The sequence below is a fragment of the Paroedura picta genome, chromosome 1 (assembly GCF_049243985.1).
Source record: "Paroedura picta isolate Pp20150507F chromosome 1, Ppicta_v3.0, whole genome shotgun sequence".
NCBI classification, from domain to species: domain Eukaryota; kingdom Metazoa; phylum Chordata; class Lepidosauria; order Squamata; family Gekkonidae; genus Paroedura; species Paroedura picta.
The window spans coordinates 80,316,585-80,336,747 of record NC_135369.1 but is presented as its reverse complement, the minus strand read 5'-3'; the positions used below and the strand labels follow the sequence as shown (position 1 = coordinate 80,336,747).

General features: G+C 41.7%; 1 protein-coding gene across 7 annotated transcripts in view; it reads right to left on the bottom strand.

The window, feature by feature from the left end:
• Window positions 1-228: 228 nt before the first annotated feature.
• Window positions 229-20,163, bottom strand: part of AKT3 (AKT serine/threonine kinase 3) — a 221,104-nt gene continuing 201,169 nt past the window's right edge. For 6 of the 7 annotated variants that reach the window (XM_077344802.1, XM_077344821.1, XM_077344766.1 and 3 more), the window contains 2 exons: window positions 1,468-1,570; window positions 229-411 (listed from right to left, as the gene is read on the bottom strand). In XM_077344802.1, coding sequence (XP_077200917.1) covers window positions 326-411; window positions 1,468-1,570 — 189 coding nt within the window. In that variant the 3' untranslated portion in view covers window positions 229-325. Of the gene's footprint in view, window positions 412-1,467; window positions 1,571-4,409; window positions 4,484-20,163 lie in introns of those variants that run through there. The other variant, XM_077344810.1, reaches the window with a different exon arrangement.

The window sequence follows — 20,163 nt, the reverse complement described above, 5'->3', positions numbered from 1 at the left end:
CAAGAGAGAGATAACCAGCTGTGCACAAAATGCACCATCGAGAATTTGTCATCTAACATCACAACATTTTTGGATTGCTTCTTGCTGTTACTCTCATGCTGAGACAGTGGACAGCATCAACAGCAGGGGAACTTAGACCAATATAAAATGTCATGCAGATAAATCAAAGAGGCTGATTGGGCAGAAAGGGAATTGATTCAACTTGGAATGATCTCTGAAAGTGCTCTGTTATGCTAGATAATAGCAAGTACTGGTGATGATGTTCAGTACTCGTTTTCAGTGATAAACCTAATATGACTGTGAATCAGCAGAACAAATGAACAAGCTATTCCCGTCCACTTGCAGAATAGGAAAACTGAGGAAAATGTGGTCGTCTTTCATTGTCCATGCAGTCCATACCATCTTCATCATCTGTGGAAGTTAAGTTCAAAGGTAGTCTCAGAAAAAAATATTGCGTAACATTAGAGTACATTTTTTATAAGGGTAGCATATATTTTAGTGCTGCTATAAATACAGCAAAAAAGAGAGGGTACAGTTTTAATGGAAATGAGCATGCAGAAAAGGATTTTAATATTCCCTTCAAACCAATACAGGAAACTATGGGAAGATGATGTTTCTCTCATTAGGTAAATTAATGGTACTGTTCAGAAACACAAGAATCCAACCCTGTGTCTGCTTCACTGGCGTAAGTGAGCCCACAACATCTCATTGCACGAGGGCCCAAAGAAGCTCGAAACAGGAATCAGCAGCCTCAAGCATCTAGTGTGCATGCCTGTTGAATCCTAATCTCAAAGCTTTTTCTATCCATTTCAAATATGGAATGCTATTGAAATTCATAAAACAGCTTATTTTGAAGAAATGCTTAATGCAGTATTCGTTACAATTAACACCATTTGGAGTGATGTTGTAAAGCTGAAGACTAGTTTAGCAAATATTTATTGGACCTTTATGCAGATTGGTCTAAACCGTGAAATTTAACATGCAACATGAACATTAAGGAAACCTACCAGAATTGTTCTGTGACATGCTAACATGCACGTTACAAGGGAACAGGTGCTCCGGTTTTGGCTCTGATTCAGCAAAATGCCTAACAAATGCCTTGCTTCAAAACAGGTGCTTAGAGTCAGGTATGTTAACTACTCTGCTGAACTGAGCTTGTATTGTTCACCCCAAGAAAGTCTTTGTGATTTTTCCCACTCATTTTAATTAGATTTAGGACTATTTCAAAAGTTTACAGAATGTTTTCTTAAGTGCTCTTAATTCTAATCAAGATAGGTCTTCTGAGTGTTCTGTTAGAAGAAGGTCATTTAGAAACATTTGCAAACCACACATCACAAAGGTGTGATATTATTCCTGGCTGTAACCAGCAGGGTATATCATAATTTGTTTTTAATAATAAAACTCTCACTGCACTCTAGCCCCTGAACCACAGTAGATAAACAAAACTATTTGAATTACAGTACTTACATTTTTCAGGTGGTGTAATTGTAATTGTTTGAGCAGTGAACTCTTCATCAAAATATCTGGTGTCCGTTTCAGATGTCACTTGAGGTTTAAAGGGAGGGACAAGCTAAAGAACAAAGGGGGGGAACACATTAATAAATGTGAACACAACCCAGAGAGTATGTGAAGGTCTTGACTTGGGATCAAGTACTTAGAATAAATAGTTGGCACCAAAGGGATCAGAAACTGAAAGCCTTGAGTAAAAAAATTAGGCCATCAGAAAGCAGAATGTCAACATCAGTGTAGGAGCAAGTGGTAAGAAACTTAAGGTCTGTGAGAAATTTGTAATACAATATTTTGGTATGTTCGTTCTTGATGATCCCAGGTAGTACTGGAACTGAAAGTTTTGTGTCAATAGGCCCACAAATGCTGCAGTTTAAAAAAAATTAAGACTTCCTATAAACATTAAAGAGTATTAAATATCCCTCAGTCTGAGCAGTGCATGGTTGATGCACAAATATTCCTAATGGTGTTACAGCCAACACACTGGAAAAATCAGTCAGCCATTTTGATTTCACTCTTGTAGCTTATCCACTAATATAAAGTTACCTGTGTGTGCATGCACATACACCTGAATTGGAGCAGTTTGGACAACAAGAATTAGGCAGATTTATCACAAGATTGTATGTCATTGTGGAATCTGGAATGACACCCAAATATGGTTTACATAATGGATAAGTGTCAAACAGGAATGGATATAACTCCCTATCCAACAGATTCTCAGCTACCACACTTGTAGATTCAACCTTCCCAAATCACAGCTCTCCACTCATTTTTATAATGCTCCACAGGATTTGCCCCTGATACCGCTGGATATAGCTTGTTTTTTCCTTCTGACTCATGCCATTGGCATTTCCATATCACCCCCCCCCACACACACACACACAGAGCACACAAGAGAAGTGAGGTTGAAGAAAGAGAAAGCAGAAGGAATGGGGTTTGGGTGAGAAGGAAGAATAGGATGATGGGGGAATAAGGTAAGAAAGGTAAGAAAGAAAGTGGCAAACAGTGTTGTCGTTCCCTCAGGCACATATTTCATAGCACAACATACTTATTTCACCAACCTGAGGATCCAGTTCCTGTGAAAAGAGGAGGAAGCAGCTACAGCACCACATTAGAGGTAGCATTTTATAAATGGGTACACTTGCTCAGGGTAGGGATTTGTTCATTATTATTATTCTTTATATTCAATTTCTACTCCGCCACCTCTCAAGGTCTCTTCATGGACCACAAGTGCCTTTGGAAGGCTGGATGCAGCCCAAAGACTATATGTTTGTCATCCCTAATATAAAGAATGCTCACATAAACATCTTCAGATGTCCACAAGCTTTTGTGTTTCCCCAAATTGTCAGTTTTGTATCGCTAATTTATTATGTTGTTTTAATGGATGTTGTAAGTTACTTTAAAGGTGAAATACAGTAAAAATTTTCTCACACCTAGCAAAATTACTGGAATTCAGACATTACCGTCAAAATATATTACTGTATTTTCATAGTTACACATTGTGCCATTTAATTAATTTGAACTGGCCAAATCCATATAAGAGACAACAATGGATTTTAAGATATAGCAAAATTAGAGCACCATATGGATCATCACAACTACAAGAAGAATTTTAATAACAATATAGTAAACCATACTCAACTATTTATTAACATAAAAATCAAGAATGTCAAACAATACAGTGCCATCTGTTTGTTTTACCTTTAGGTCCTAATCACCACAGAATTCTGTATTTTCACAGAACTGTTTGTAAAGTAAAAAGCTGGTCAACGATAATAAGCTTGAACTATAAGAATGTGTACAGATCTTAACAGGAAGAGGCTCTGTCTTTCACTCATCCTTTATCATTAGAAAATTCATACAAGGACAATTATTTAAATTAATTCAATTCACTAATTCACAAACTGGGAAAATTTATTGGAATTTATCATTAACCCTCTAGCATATTTAACATTCCTCCTCCCACATCACCTTATATTCCTTACACACATTTATTTTTGTATATTCAGAACGTGGTTAATATAACTCATAGTGCAATCCAAAGTAGAGTTGCATCTTTATAAGCAAAAAGTGTTTAACTCTGCTTAGTATTGCGCTATAAGCATTAGTATAAATACAAATGTATGGGCTGCCTCTATCTTACAGTAATCAAAATCATACCCTGTATGTAATTAGTAATATCCTGATTTCAAGACCCTCCTGGATCCCTACATTCTAGGGGTGAACCATGCCAGTTGTGTTATTTATTCATCATTGCTCCTGCAAGGGGCAGAGTATCAAGGTATGTTTTGAGCATCCAATCTTTTAATAAGAGTAGAAGAGATATGGTATTCCTCTTTTCATTCTCCCCTCCCATGAAGTTCTGCCACTGGCTGTAAATGAGCACTTTGCACTCCAAAAAGCAGAACTACTTGTAGATATATACCACACCCAATCTGCCTCTTAGCAGTAATGACTTACTTAATCACAGCTTGAATGAAAATCTGTGGCAAAACAAGTGTCAGACAGTGCCTAAATAAAGTCCTAGCTCTATATTTATAGCTCATCTTATAACAAAAAATTAAATATGCCTTTCCATTTAGAGTAAAATAATGTTTAATTGATCTTTTTCTAATGGCAACAAGCAGATTTTTTTAAAGCTGCACAGCAATTTAGTACAAATAGCACAGTGAGCACTACCTACAACATGAGTAAAATGAGTAACAAAGAACATAGGAGTGAATAACTGGATGGAATAATGTTAAGAGCATATGACACAGAGGGTACCTAAAGATGTGAAGATCAAATGGTTGAAGAGGATTCTGGAACATGATCCAATCCCTGCCATGGGTGGGGAAAAGGGTCTACTCACAGATCAATGGAGCCCTTTAACTTTACCTACTTGTTCTCTGGACATGTTGCATAGTCATAATGAGTTTTGGGACACCCATGTACATCTCTAGTACTCGAATGCAGACACTCCTCAAGGTCTTGTACCCTGGGAAAAAGTAGGATGGCAGGATTACACCTTGGGAGGCATAATAGGCTTCCATTCTAGGTACTGGGCTGGATCCCTGCAGTGCCTGTGATGTTTTCTGAGCCCTTGGTTAAAGGGCTACAAAAGGAGGAACGGAGATGACATCTTCAAGGTATAGAGCGGGAAATTATAAAACCATAGTCCAATTCTATGCATATTTAGTCAAAGCAAACCACACTGGGTTCATGGAGGCTCGTAAGTAAATGTGCATAAGATAGCAGCCTTAGCAGCCTTAACCTCCACAATTAATGTTGGGTATATCTGTATTAAATAAAGAAATGTAAGCCATGTGTTTTTATATCATAAATATATCAATGTGCGGTGTCATGCTAATTCATCCTGCCTGTGATCCTAAGTCGACAAGTTTCTCTGAAATCAGTGCAACTTGCTTCTGCACAGACAACCATATAATACATAAGGGTCCTGGTCCAACTGGGCATGCACACCATCATTAGGCTTGTGTCATACTGAAAAAAGTAGTAATGGTACCAACCGTGTGGAAAGAAGAAAGTAAATCATAGCCTATTCAAACTAGTATCTGAAGGGATTATTGGCTCCTTGGGAAAGATGCCAGTGAAAAACTGGAATCAGTATAATAATATCAGGGGCAATGCCCTTGGATTCACTAAAACTTTATGGTTAAACTGGCTTTCTCCAGAAGTGCATTCTCTCCCAATCCCACCCTTCATTGCCTTCTGCAGGATTACCTCCCGCAGCAGGACCCCTAGAATCCCCATTCTGGAATAAGCATTTAATACAAAAGTTCAGAGTGAAGTCAAGTCTTAGGCCTGATAGAAAGATTTGTGGCTCCAACCAAGCTGCATGCTCATAATGTACTGGGCGACTGGCAGGTTCACATGACAAAGATACTGCACATTCCTGTGTGCCTCCATGAGTTGAGCAGCCATGATTTGGGCAACTATATGGTAACATTCCCACAGGACAAATAATTTTGTAATACATCATGCTAAATACAAGTTTTCTTTTATTTTGAAGTGCATGCAACCTTCTGGGGAGGGGGGGAAGAAACTCATTTATCGAGAGCTGTACGTAGTTTTTACCAAAACCAACAGGTAATCTTAGTCTTCAGAACTGTGCCCCAAATTCATAAAACTGCTCACTGTAGACCTCGTCCTAACCAAGTACACATATTACTGCTTAACAACATTTATATATGTATGCTACCGGGGTGGGAGTAACAGAACATGAAAGAGAATCAAACCTTGAAATTGTTGTGTGTGATAGTCCTGATACAATAACTTAAAAAGAAAAATCAATTACACATGTAAAGCCCTACCACTGACTATATCTGGAACAAGGCTTAAAGGATCACAGGTCAGAAAGTATAGCTACCAACAGGTTTGATTCCCACTTTAGGAATGCTTAGGTCCAAGGGGTCCACATCTAGGGACTCCCAAAGAGAGTGCCCCCATCCCTCCATTATGTCCAATGGAGAGGACTCTTCAGGAGCCCCTAGACATGCACCCTTGGACCTATCATTTTGAGCCTCCCAGAGCTACTCTGAAAGTTTGGAGGCTGTACCTCAAACCCCCACCCTCAGGTCCCAGGAAAGGTGTGAATGCCAATATTCCCATTATAGTCTATGGTGCCATTGACTTCCATGGGTACTGAAGTGACCGAATCGGGCCCTTTGTGCACAAGCCTACTTATGATCCCATAAGAGTTGGCATTCTAAAGAACTATGCATCTATTATTCTATTTATCGGCATTGCAACAGAGAAGTATGATTGTTTTTTTTAAGTGGACATTGCAGGACCTTTAAACTGCATCAGAATATGGAGGAAGGGGATTGGTTGCCTGAATTGATTGACAGGCACATTGCTCTCTTCCACCTCTTCCATAAGCATAAGGCGCATTGCTCTCTTCTACTTCTTCGAGCAACAGGTGAGGAGGGTAAGACACTCAAAAATAAGGCAGACAAAGGCAAGGCAGCAAAAAGGTGAGGAGGCCCGGGGGGGGGGCAATATAATGTTGCATTTTGCCATTCTGCAGGCATTACATTTTTTTTTTTTTACTAATGTGCGGAAATGCCCTTAAGATATATGTGCTATGATTGCATAAGATACAGAAGTTGCCAACTCATTTTCAAGTACTGGGCATACTTACAGTTTTTCTTATAGAAAATGTATTATTTTCAAGTCCATAAAATACACCAAACAATAACATTTTAATATACTGTGTTATAAATTATGTATTTGGGTTAAATAAAATAAGTTTAGGCTTGTATGGAAAATAAGGATTCTGTATATATCAATTTTTCGAACAAATTATGGGATTTTTTCCCCTATGGCAGTGGTCCCCAACCTTTTTATCACCAGGGACTGGTCAATGCTTGACAATTTTACTGAGGCCCAGGGGGGGGGGTGTTAGTCTTTTGTTGAGGGACGTTGCCGCTGCCTGAGCCCCTGCTCCACTTGCTTTCCTGCCGGCGCCCCTGACTTCCCGCTGCCAGCAGCAGCTGTGCAGTGCCATGCCGAGGGGGAGCCAGTGGCAGAGAGGCAGGGCACTCCCTGAGGCAACAGCCAGGGAGGAGGACGAGGAGGAGCTGCGGCCCGGTAGCGACCGATCTACGGACCGGTACTGGTCCCCAGACCGGGGGTTGGGGACCACTGCCCTATGGCTTCAAAATTTCCAGAAATTTTATGTTAGTCCCCAGTAACTGACAATCAAGGATATATGCAGGACACTGATCTTACGGCAGCGTTATACCCTTGTAAGTCCACTACCTAAAATGTAGAAGCTTTAATAAAGTTACAAGGATGTAACTCCAATTAGGACAGCACTCTTTGTCTCCCTGAAACCCACTTTGTTAATTCCCTCCCCCCCCCCCCAGTATTATGCGAGCTATTTTACCCAAACCCACAACTGTAAGTTCCTAAAGTACCATTTTTGGCTTTTTTCTTTGAATAGGAGACACTTACACTACAGTAAAAACTGCATTGGAAATTTAATAGTTCCAAAAACTGCTTTCCATTTAATGTTGTGCAAAAGTCCCACGGCTATACTAACATAGAAATAAATGCACAGTTCTGTGTCCCAAGACTATCTTTTTAAAAGTTCCTGAGTAGTACAGTTTGATTTTTTTTGAGGGGGGGGTCTTTGCTTTTTTTGTGGCTGATTCTCTTTCACAAGGAAGGCCATAATGAAACTGAACAGTTATTATCACAACAAAAGAAATTTATGAGTTAAGGAATGGTGTCAAATTTCCACAGATAGTTGGTCCTAGACAAAAATCCATAATATTTTAGTGATTTGGAGTTAGTCAGAATTTAGAAAATAAATTATGTGGTTCCAATCCAGCTGAAGTTAGTCATCACAAAGGGCCAAACTTAATATGTGTTGGGAGCTCTATTTGTGAAATGCCCAGCTATATTTAAGACAATTTTCTGATGCACAGTATCCATTCAAATCAGGACCACAGTTCACAGGGAAGGAAGTCTAAAGATTCCCACAAACCATTTTCCCAGCATAAAATGGCCATTTGCCCTGTTTAGATAAACTTATGTGTACATACAAGTTTAGTTCAGCTTTTCAAATGACAGCTCCCTGGGCCCATTTCAGGCCAGGACAATCTCCACATGCTACAATCCCAATAAAAAACCAGGTTCCTATACAGCTGACAATGAAGTTTTAAAAAGTCCCTGAAAACTCTGAACTCCAAACTCACAGTATAAATTTGGTTTGGCCCTGTATCAAAAGCAGTGAGTTATTAATTCACTTAATCCACTGGCTTCAGTTGGACAGTCATGACTGCAGTTTAGAATTAATATAATAAAAATGGGATAAACATCTCTAAATTCATATGTAGGAATAATATAATAATTAAACAAATCAAAGCCAGCATTAACAACCTCATCATATGGCTATAGAAGAGGAGGGTTCACCAGCCATTGTGGAAATTTTAGAAGTTTGCCAGAAGAAAAACTGACAGTATGACTTGGCATGGACTTTTTAAAAAATTCAGATTTTTCACATCTGTTTGTAGAAACCATAAGAAATGAGCGAGAAAGTAGTAGTTGTAGTAAATGGCCATTAAAAAGCACTATTGATTTTTGATGATGATGATGTCATCCATTCAGTCGTGTCTGACCCTCAGCGATTCTATAGGGGTGTCTTCGCCATGCGGCCCTGTCTCTGCTTCTTTTAGTTGGTTCATGGTCATCCCTGTATCAGCTTTGATCGTGTTGAGCCAGCAGATCCTTTGGCGACCATGTTTCCTTTTGGCGCTGATCATGCCAAACATTAATGATTTTTCTAGCGAGTTTGATTGCATGATGTGTCCAAAGTAAGTGAGCTTTAGCTGTAATATCGTCCCTTCTAATGACATAGTTGATTTGCTCCTCTCTAAAACTATTTTGTTGGTAACTTTGGCTATCCATGGTATTCACAGCGTTCGTCTCCAACACCATAATTCGAAAGCATTTATTCTCCTCCTGTCTTCCTTCTTCAGGGTCCAGCTTTCACATCCATAGGTTGTTATGGGGAAGACAACGGCATTGACTGGCCGGCACTTTGTATTAAGGCTGATATCCTTCCTCTTCCATATTCGGTTCATGCCTAACATTGCGTTCCAGCCCAGTGTTATTCGCCATTTGATTTCACAGCTGCATCCACCACTTTGATTGATCATAGAGCCAAGAAAGATAAAATCATCAATACATTCAATGTTCTCATTGTCAAGCATGACTTTGGTGCCACTGACAGTCATTGTCATGATCTTGGTCTTTCTGATATCTTTTCACTTTCTTCTTGTAGTCTCTTTATCAGGGTCTTCAGATCACGCTCCGATTCAGCAGGGAGTGTTGTATCATCTGCATAGCAGACATTATTGATGTTATGACCTCCAATTTTGACTCCGATCATAGATTCTTCTAGATTAAGCATCCGCATAATTACCTCTACATAAAGGTTAAAAAGGAAGGGTGATAAGATATACCCTTGTCTCACTCCTTGGCTGACCTTGAACCAAATAAGTGTCTCCATATATTGTTTGTACTCTGGCATCCTGATTGGTGTTGTCCCACTTAACCCACCTCATCAGTTCATCTCTGAGTGCAAAGGATAAAATCGATCTGATTACGGTGTATGTCATCTGGAGATGTCCAGGTGTATAAAGGGCATTCGGTTGTTCAAACAGGGTGTTAGTGATAGTCAGTTTGTTTTCTTGACAGATAAGTCTGTCACCAGCTTCATTTCGCTCACCTAGTCTACCGCAGATGCCCTGTTCTTGTTGATTTCCAACTTTGGCATTGAAATCCCCAATAATGTATATCATGTCCTTTTGAGGCACCTGTTTAATTGTTTCATGCACTTTCGCATAGAAATCTTTGATTTCATTTTCATCAGCAGCTGTGGTTGATGGGGAAGATAATGGAGCAGATATTAAAGGGAGTGATCTGCAAACATCTGGAGGACAATTTGGTGATCCAAGGAAGTCAGCATGGATTTGTCTCCAACAGGTCCTGCCAGACCAACCTAGTTTCCTTTTTTGACCAAGTAACAGGTTTGCTGGATCGGGGAAATTCGGTTGATGTCATTTACTTGGATTTTAGTAAAGCTTTTGACAAGGTTCCCCATGATGTTCTGATGGATAAGTTGAAGGACTGCAATCTGGATTTTCAGATAGTTAGGTGGATAGGGAATTGGTTAGAGAACCGCACTCAAAGAGTTGTTGTCAATGGTGTTTCATCAGACTGGAGAGAGGTGAGTAGCGGGGTACCTCAGGGCTCGGTGCTCGGCCCAGTACTTTTTAACATATTTATTAATGATCTAGATGAGGGGGTGGAGGGACTACTCATCAAGTTTGCAGATGACACCAAATTGGGAGGACTGGCAAATACTCCGGAAGATAGAGACAGAGTTCAACGAGATCTGAACACAATGGAAAAATGGGCAAATGAGAACAAGATGCAATTTAATAAAGATAAGTGTAAAGTTCTGCATCTGGGTCAGAAAAATGAAAAGCATGCCTACTGGATGGGGGATACGCTTCTAGGTAACACTGTGTGTGAACGAGACCTTGGGGTACTTGTGGATTGTAAACTAAACATGAGCAGGCAGTGTGATGCAGCGGTAAAAAAGGCAAATGCCATTTTGGGCTGTATCAACAGAGGCATCACATCAAAATCACAAGATGTTATAGTCCCATTGTATACGGCACTGGTCAGACCACACCTGGAGTACTGTGTGCAGTTCTGGAGGCGTAATTTCAAGAAGGACGTAGATAAAATTGAAAGAGTACAGAGGAGAGCGACGAAGATGATCTGGGGCCAAGAGACCAAGCCCTATGAAGATAGGTTGAGGGACTTGGGAATGTTCAGCCTGGAGAAAAGGAGGTTGAGAGGAGACATGATAGCCCTCTTTAAGTATTTGAAAGGTTGTCACTTGGAGGAGGGCAGGATGCTGTTTCTGTTGGCTGCAGAGGAGAGGACACGCGGTAATGGGTTTAAACTTCAAGTACAATGATTTAGCCTTTCTGGAGAAGCTAAGGAGATATTTGGATGGGATGCCTCCAAGAAATGGCAAGGTCATGAAATGGCAAGGTCATGGCTGCAGAGGAGAGGAGACGCAGTAATGGGTTTAAACTTCAAGTACAACGATATAGGCTAGATATCAGGAAAAAGTTTTTCACAGTCAGAGTAGTTCAGCAGTGGAATAGGCTGCCTAAGGAGGTGGTGAGCTCCCCCTCACTGGCAGTCTTCAAGCAAAGTTGGGTACACACTTTTCTTGGATGCTTTAGGATGCTTAGGGCTAATCCTGCGTTGAGCAGGGGGTTGGACTAGATGGCCTGTATGGCCCCTTCCAATTCTATGATTCTATGATTCTATGAATCAGACCATTGATCCATCAAGATCAATATTGTCTCCAGAGTGTTAGGTAAAGATGTTCATATTAGCTAATATCTGATGATACAGAAAATGAAATTGTTACAGATGTTCTGTTCCTTGGTTCCATCATCAACTAAAATGGAGACTGCTTCTAAGAAATCAGAAGGAGACGGAGACTGGGAAGGTCAGCCATGAATGAGCTAGGTGTAAGTATGTGTTGCTGGTGACCAAGATCAACATAATTCATACTATGGTATACTCATTACTATCTATGGATGAGAAAGAGGACACTGAAGGAAGTTGATGCATTTGAAATGTGTTGTTGGAAGATACCATGGATGTCTAAAAAGACAAATAAACAAGTTATAGATCATATCAAGCCTGAACTTTCCCTAGAAGCTAAATGACTAAACTGAAGTTATTGTACTTTAGCTACATTATAAAAAGATAACAGTCAATGAAAAAGATATAATGCTAGATAAAATTCAATACAGCAGGAAAAGAAGAGGTTCCAATATGAGATGGATTGACTCAATCAAGGAAGTCAAAGCCTTCAGTTTACAAGACTTGGCCAAGGTTGTTAATGATAGGACATTTTAAAGGTCATTAATTCATACAATCACCACAAGTTGGAAGCAAGTTGACAGCATTTAACATGCACACTACCAGATCCTTTAACTGCAGGTGTCAAGGACTGAACCTGGGATTTTCTGCATCCAGGCAGAGTATCACTGAGCCACAGCCTCTCCCCAAATCTTTTAAATATCTATTTTAACTGTCTATTTAACTGTAAATCTTAATATGGAATAAAACATTATTCAAACTCTTTTACAAATTTAAAAATTCAGATTTATCACAAAAATGCTTTGCTTCAGAACTTTTACTTTATACTAATGGGTTTATTTTATTTATTAGTTATTTATTTGATTTCTATACCACCGTTCCATATGGCACAGGGCGGTTTACATACAATATGTACATACAACCACTGGTTTAAGGTGCTGGTTCTTACCTTTAAGGCCCTCCACAGTGTGGGAACCACATACCTGAGGGACCGCCTTTCACCCTATGTCCCCTGCAGGGCTTTGCGCTCTGTGGGGACAAATCTGTTGATCATCCCCGGCCCCAGGGAAGCACGCCTGGCCTCGACCAGGGCCAGGGCCTTTTTGGTCCTGGCCCCTACCTGGTGTAATGAGCTTCCAGCCTTTTGCAGGGCCTGCAAGACGGAGCTCTTCCGTCAGGTCTATGGTTGAGGCCAGCGCGCGGAAGAAGATCTGGATCCCCCCTTGCCATTAAGCCCTATTGGGGCTATTAAGGGTGGATTAAAGGGAGAGATCAGCCCCTCTGTCCACCCTGAGGATTTTTAATAATTATTAGTATGGGGTTGATTGATTTCTAGTTGATTGGCTAGTGTAAGGGAAATTGTTATTTATTTTATTGGGGTTTTTATATATTGGGGTTTTATCTTGTTAGCCGCCACGAGCCCTTGTGGGAGTGGCGGGATATAAATATAATTAATAAATAAATAAATAAATATAGGGCATACATGGGACAAATTAATATATAACATCCATAAATCCAACAACAACAATAATCTAAACTATCGACCCGTCTTGCATTTAGCCTTTCTGGGGAAGATGGTAGAAAGGGCTGTCGCAAACCAACTGACAGAATACCTGGAAGAAGCTTCGGTCCTAGACCCATCCCAATCAGGCTTCCAGCCTGGCCATGGGTTAGAGACAGCGCTAGTCACCCTGACGGACGACCTGACGGGTCGGTACTGCTGATATTACTAGACCTCTCAGCAGCGTTCAACACAGTCGATCATGAGCTTCTAGCTTGCTGCCTCATCGATGCCAGAATACGAGGGACAGCCCTTCAATGGCTGATCTCCTTCCTTTGGGATCATGGACAGAGAATTGCAATAGGAGAGAGAACATCAGACCACCAGCAACTTATTTGCATAGTTCCACAGGGAGCTGTCCTCTCTCCTTTCCTATTTAACATCTTCATACGCCCTCTCGCAGAAGTGGTACAGAAGTATGGGTTGGGTATTCATCAATATGCAGATACCCAGCTCTTCCTCCTGATGGATGGCTGCCCTGACTCTCCTCCAGAAGCATTAGCCAGCTGCCTGGAAGCAGTGACATGATGGCTCAAGCAGAGTCGCCTAAAGCTCAATCCTTCAAAGATGGAGGTCCTGTGACTGGGTAGGAAGGGCCCATGTGAGGAAGTGCGCCTGCCTGCCCTGGATGGTGTGCAGCTCTCTACGGCTCACTCCACCAGGAACCTAGGCGTGATTCTGGACGCTTCCCTCACAATGGAAGACCAAATCACAAAGGTAGCACGGCTGGCATTTTACCATCTCGGCCAAGCCAAGTTACTAGCCCCCTACCTGGCCCTGGAACACCTAGCCACAGTGATCCATGCGACGGTCACCTCTAGACAGGACTTCTGTAACTCACTCTACACAGGCCTGCCCTTAGCCTTGACTCGGAAACTATAACTGGTCCAAAATGCAGCTGCCAGGATCCTCATGGCAACACCGTGGAGGTCCTACATACGGCCCGTTCTCCACCAACTGCAGTGGTTGCCAGTTGAATTCCGGATCAGACTAAAGGTTCTGGCAATTACCTTCAAGGCCATATGCAGTCAGAGCCCAGAACCTGAGGGACTACCTCCCTGCCTATGCCCCCAAAAGAAATCTGTGCTCCACTATTACCAACCGGCTAATGGTCCCTGGCCCTAAAGAAGTCTGCCTGGCCTCAACCAGAGCCAGAGCATTCTCTGTTCTGGCCCCCACCTGGTGGAATGAGCTCCCAGAGGAGATCAGAGCCCTGACAGAGCTTAAACAGTTCTGCAGGGCTTGCAAAAAGGTGCTCTTCCGCTAGGCATTTGGTTGAGATCAGGCATAACCAACAGCAACTGAAGGGCCCCTGCTCGACCCCTCCCTCCCAGAACCCCACCAGAGCACTCTGGACCTGTTTGTACTGTTGCACTGTTGCATTGTTTATACTATTATATTGTTATACTATTATATTATTATATTGTTATATTGTTATGCATTGTATATACTATTATATTGCTATATTGTTATACTGTTACAGCCAATAGTTATTAATGTTATTCATATGTTACAGATTGTTTCATGTATTGTTCATATGTTCTATGAAAACCACCCTGAGCCTCCAGGGAGGGCAGCAAATATAAATATAATAAACAAACAAATAAATAAATAACACAATTTAAGTGATCTTAAACAATGTAATTCCAGAAGTACAGGCAGGATTTCGAAGAGGCAGAGGAACTAGAGATCAAATTGCCAACATACGCTGGATCATGGAGAAAGCTAGGGAGTTCCAGAAGAACATCTACTTCTGCTTCATTGACTATGCTAAAGCCTTTGATTGTGTGGAGCACAACAAATTATGGCAAGTTCTTAAAGAGATGGGAATACCAGAGCACTTTATTTGTCTCTTGAGAGACTTATATGCAGGTCAAGAAGCAACAGTGAGAACTGAACATGGAATCACTGATTGGTTCAAAATTGAGAAAGGAGTTCGGCAAGGCTGTATACTGTCACCTTGCCTATTTAACTTGTATGCGGAGCATATCATGAGAAAGGCGGGATTAGCGGAGTCACAAATTGGGATCAAGATTGCAGGGAGAAATGTCAACAACCTCAGATATGCAGATGATACCACTCTAATGGCAGAAAGTGAAGAGGAACTAAAGAGCCTGTTGATGCAGGTGAAGGAGAGTGCAAAAGTTGGCTTGAAACTCAACATCAAGAAAACAAAGATCATGGCATCCGGCCCTCTCAATTCCTGGCAAATAGATGGGGAAGAAATGGAGATAGTGACAGATTTTATTATCCTGGGCTCCAAGATCACTGCAGATGGGGACTGCAGCAAAGAAATTAAAAGACGCTTGCTCCTGGGGAGGAAAGCTATGGCAAATCTGGACAGCATCCTAAAAAGCAGAGACATCACCCTGCGAACAAAAGTGCATTTAGTCAAGGCTATGGTATTCCCAGTTGCAATATATGGCTGTGAAAGTTGGACCATAAGGAAGGCCGAGCGTCAAAGAATTGAGGCTTTTGAACTCTGGTGCTGGAGAAGACTCTTGCGAGTCCCTTGAACAGCAGGCTGAACAAACCAGTCAGTCCTACTCAACAATGGCCACGGGATTGGAAAAGGTCAGTTTATATTCCAATCCCAAAGAAGGGCAATGCCAAAGAATGTTCAAATTACCGCACCATTGCACTCATTTCATATGCTAGCAAAGTTATGCTCAAAATCCCACAAGCTAGGCTCCAGCAATATGTGGTCCGAGAACTTCCAGGAGAACTTCCAGAAGTACAGGCAGGATTTCAAAGAGGCAGAGGAACTAGAGATCAAATTGCCAACATACGCTGGATCATGGAGAAAGCTAGGAAGTTCCAGAAAAACATCTACTTCTGCTTCATTGACTATGCTAAAGCCTTTGATTGTGTGGAGCACAACATATTGTGGCAAGTTCTTAAAGAGATTGGAATACCAGAGCATCTTATTTGTCTCTTGAGAAATCTATATGCAGGTCAAGAAGCAACAGTGAGAACCGGGCATGGAATCACTGATTAGTTAAAAATTAAGAAAGGCAAGGCTGTATACTGTCGCCTTGCCTATTTAACTTGTATGCGGAGCACATCATGAGAAAGGCAGGGTTAGATGAGTCACAAATGGGGATCAAGATTGCAGGGAGAACCTCAGATATGCAGATGATACCACTCTAATGGCAGAAAGTGAAGAGGAACTAAAGAGCCTGTTGATGCGGGTGAAGGAGGAGAGTGCAAAAGCTGGCTTGAAACTCAACATCAAGAAATCGAAGATCATGGCATCTGGCCCTCTCAATTCCTGGCAAATAGATGGGGAAGAAATGGAGGTAGTGACAGATTTTATTTTCCTGGGCTCCAAGATCACTGCAGATGGGGACTGCAGCAAAGAAATTAAAAGACGCTTGCTCCTAGGGGGGGAAAGCTATCGCAAATCTAGACAGCATCCTAAAAAGCAGAGACATCACCCTGCCAACAAAAGTGCGTCTAGTCAAGGCTATGGTATTCCCAGTTGCAATGTATGGCTATGAAAGTTGGACCATAAGGAAGGCCAAGTGTCAAAGAATTGAGGCTTTTGAACTCTGGTGCTGGAGAAGACTCTTGCCTTGGACTGCAAGGCGAACAAACCGGTCAGTCCTAGAGGAGATCAGCCCTGACTGCTCCTTAGAAGGCCAGATCCTGAAGTTGAAACTCAAATACTTTGGCCACCTCATGAGAAGGAAGGACTCCCTGGAGAAGAGCCTAATGCTGGGAGCAATTGAGGGCAAAAGATGAAGGGGATGACAGAGAATGAGGTGGCTGGATGGAGTCACTGAAGCAGGAGGTGCAAACCTAAATGGACTCTGGGGAATGGTAGAGGACAGGAAAGCCTGGAGGATCATTGTCCATGGGGTCACGATGGGTCAGACACAACTTTGCACCTAACAACAACAACAAAACAATGTAATAGGAACGGAACTTAGCTAAGGCCCTTAAAGAGGACAGACTGGTTCAGACTATGGAGAGGATGTCTGAGTGGGGACCTGTTGTCAGGCAAATGCCTGGTGGCATTTTTTATTTTTTTTACAAATGCTCGAGATAAAAACTGATATGAGGACTAGTATCCAAAACCCTATGTTCTACAAATGCACAAACTTTTTTTAGTTTTGCTCCATTTGGCAACAGTCACTTATGATGTCTGAAAAGCCTGGACAATGAGTCATTCAGAGATGCATCTCATTAGAAGTGAGGGGCTCCTTCTGGCAGGCTATCTCAGTCACCTCTAGTAGACAATGACATCATGGACCTAATCAAGGTATGCTTAGATGCAAAAATGTGACTGGATAGATCTCTTGTACAGGTTGCATAGTCTGCTGTGCACAATGACATGCAGTATCCACATGTGTAAACCATGCAATAGTTATCAGTACAAATTCAAGAGTATAGAATGGTTCATTGCCTTATGAGAGTATCTTGCTTATTGTATATATATGTTATATGTAACTTTTGCTGATGTTAATTGGGGTTTTTATGGGGATTTTATTGTGTTTTAACTATTTATGTTGTAAACCGCCCTGAGACCTATTGGGAGAAGGGCGGTCTAAAAATTAAATAATAATAATAATAATAATAATAATAATAATAATAATAATAATAATAATAATAATAATATATCTGTAAACCAATCCGCAGGAGCGGTAGTAATAAAATGCTAAGGGCAATGTGCGAGGAGAAAGGGGTGGGGTGAGTCTGGGAGGTGAGGAGGCCAGGAGAAGAGCCTTTGCCGCTGGGAAAGGAGCTCCTTTCCTGGCAGCGAAGCCAGGACATCTTGGGGAAAGGAGCAGGCCCACCACAGGGCCTCAGGGGGGGGCGGAAAAGGCTTCATCTCAGGGAAAGGAGCAGACCAGGGGCCTTGGGGGAAGGGGCTGGGAAAGCCAGGGCCAGGAAAGGCTTCATCTCAGGGAAAGGAGCAGCCCCGCCGAGACATGGCGGGCCTCCTCCTTTCCCTGGGAAGAAGCCAGGGCCTCAGGTGGGGAGGGGGGTGGGGCGAGAGGCTTCATCCCGGCCAAAGCTGGGCCTGTTCCTTTCCCCGGGACAAAGCCGGGGCCTCAGGGGGAGAGGAGGGGAAAGGCTTCCCGGGACAAGGCCTGGCCCTCAAGGGGGAGGGGGTGGGGGAGGCCTCCCGCAGCCAGCCGCCTGTCCTCTAGCGCCCGCTGTATTGGGGCTACAGCGGGCCTTAAAGCTAGTAAGATACATAATGGAGAAGCTAAGGAGATATTTGGATGGGATGCCTCCAAGAAATGGCAAGGTCATGAAATGGCAAGGTCATGGCTGCAGAGGAGAGGACACGCAGTAATGGGTTTAAACTTCAAGTACAACGATATAGGCTAGATATCAGGAAAAAGTTTTTCACAGTCAGAGTAGTTCAGCAGTGGAATAGGCTGCCTAAGGAGGTGGTGAGCTCCCCCTCACTGGAAGTCTTCAAGCAAAGGTTGGATACACACTTTTCTTGGATGCTTTAGGATGCTTAGGGCTAATCCTGCGTTGAGCAGGGGGTTGGACTGGATGGCCTGTATGGCCCCTTCCAACTCTATGATTCTATGATTCTATGACATGGGGACAGATAATGGCAAACCACCTCTTAATGTCTCTTGCCTTGAAAATCCTAGGGAGTCACCATAAGTCAGCTGTGACATTGTGACACTTAACACCACCAGATTGTTAATTAAGTCACTATTAGACAAACTGAAAAGGTCTTTCCACTTTCATTTAAGCAAGATAGACTAGGTCCATGATGTCACCTCTTACAAATATTTGGCTCCAAACAGATGCTCCTACTCTTTCATTACTTACAGGGGATGGTTGAAGTTGCCTCCCAGAGCAAATTAAAATATAATGCATTAATCGATTACGAAGCTCCACTAGTTTACGAGTGACCACTTTAGGTGTAAATGACAACACCTACATTTTGGATTGAACTGTATACAAAACTGAATTATCTTCAATTGAAGGAAGAGTAAAGATTTAGTTATGATGAATATTATAGGCATTACATCTCCTTGTAACACACAACCCCCCCCCCCAATAATCATATTTTACAATTTAATTTGATATTCAATAGTGTGAGAAAATTTAGTATCAAGTGTGAAAGGTATCCCTGAATATAAAACCTGAATGATTTGTCAGAAATACATTTGTCACTTTTCAAGTTAATCTATCCCTCAATGCTTCAATTAAGAGAGTAGAAATAAAGAATAAAATGTGCTAATACACATACAAACCATAAACCAGAATAAAAGATAAAACTTTCTAGAACTTTCTAGATCATAAAACAATTATAAAAATGTTTTATATTTTTAAGAGATTATTAAAGTTACTTCACATGCTAAGAGATAATTCTACAATCACAAGTTTCCCCTATTAAATATATATGAACTGTATGCAATTAAGGAATTATCCTAAGCACACCATTTTAATCAATGAATATTACTTCTCAGATGTCTTTCAGGGCCATTCCGCACAGCATTAATGTTGCTGAAGTCTTACCATCGTATAATGCTATTTTTTTTAACATGACGCACGATGTCGTACACAATCTGCAACACTCCTGCAACACTCCTGCACAAATCGCTTCGTTGTAGCGCTTTTCGGGGAATCCACAAAAGTGGATTCCCCCTAAAAAAAAACCTGCTAGACTCTTGAGAACAACCTGCAACACATCCAAAAAAGACATGTGCGTTCTCAATATAGCGGTAGCAAGCATGTCCCTCCCTAAGCTCTCGTACCCGAGCTTCCAGCGTCGCGATCGCCATTTCCCCCCCTTAAACCATCAAAAGCAACGAATAAGCGATGCTTGTTCGGCTGAAATCCCTCAAGCAATTGTCAGTAAAGTTTCCGAGCACAATACAGCCCCCTGTTTGACACTACCTGTAATTTCAGCCAGAAATTGCCCCTCGGGGGGGGGGTTAACTTGAAGAGTGTGTAAACGATTAAGCGCCAGCTCCTATGCCAGCGAAAAAGGCTTTTCTGATACATCGCATGAACAAATATGCGTTGCTACAGGTGTTTTCGGGTTTAAAAAAAACAGTTTTTAAAGGGAAGCACGAACACAACAGTTAATTGGCTGTTCTGTTTGATTGAAGGCCAGGGGCGGGAGGAAGCACAGAAAAATATTGCCTCCTTTGTTGCAATTTCGGTGAGACCGGAAGCTTGTGCATTAT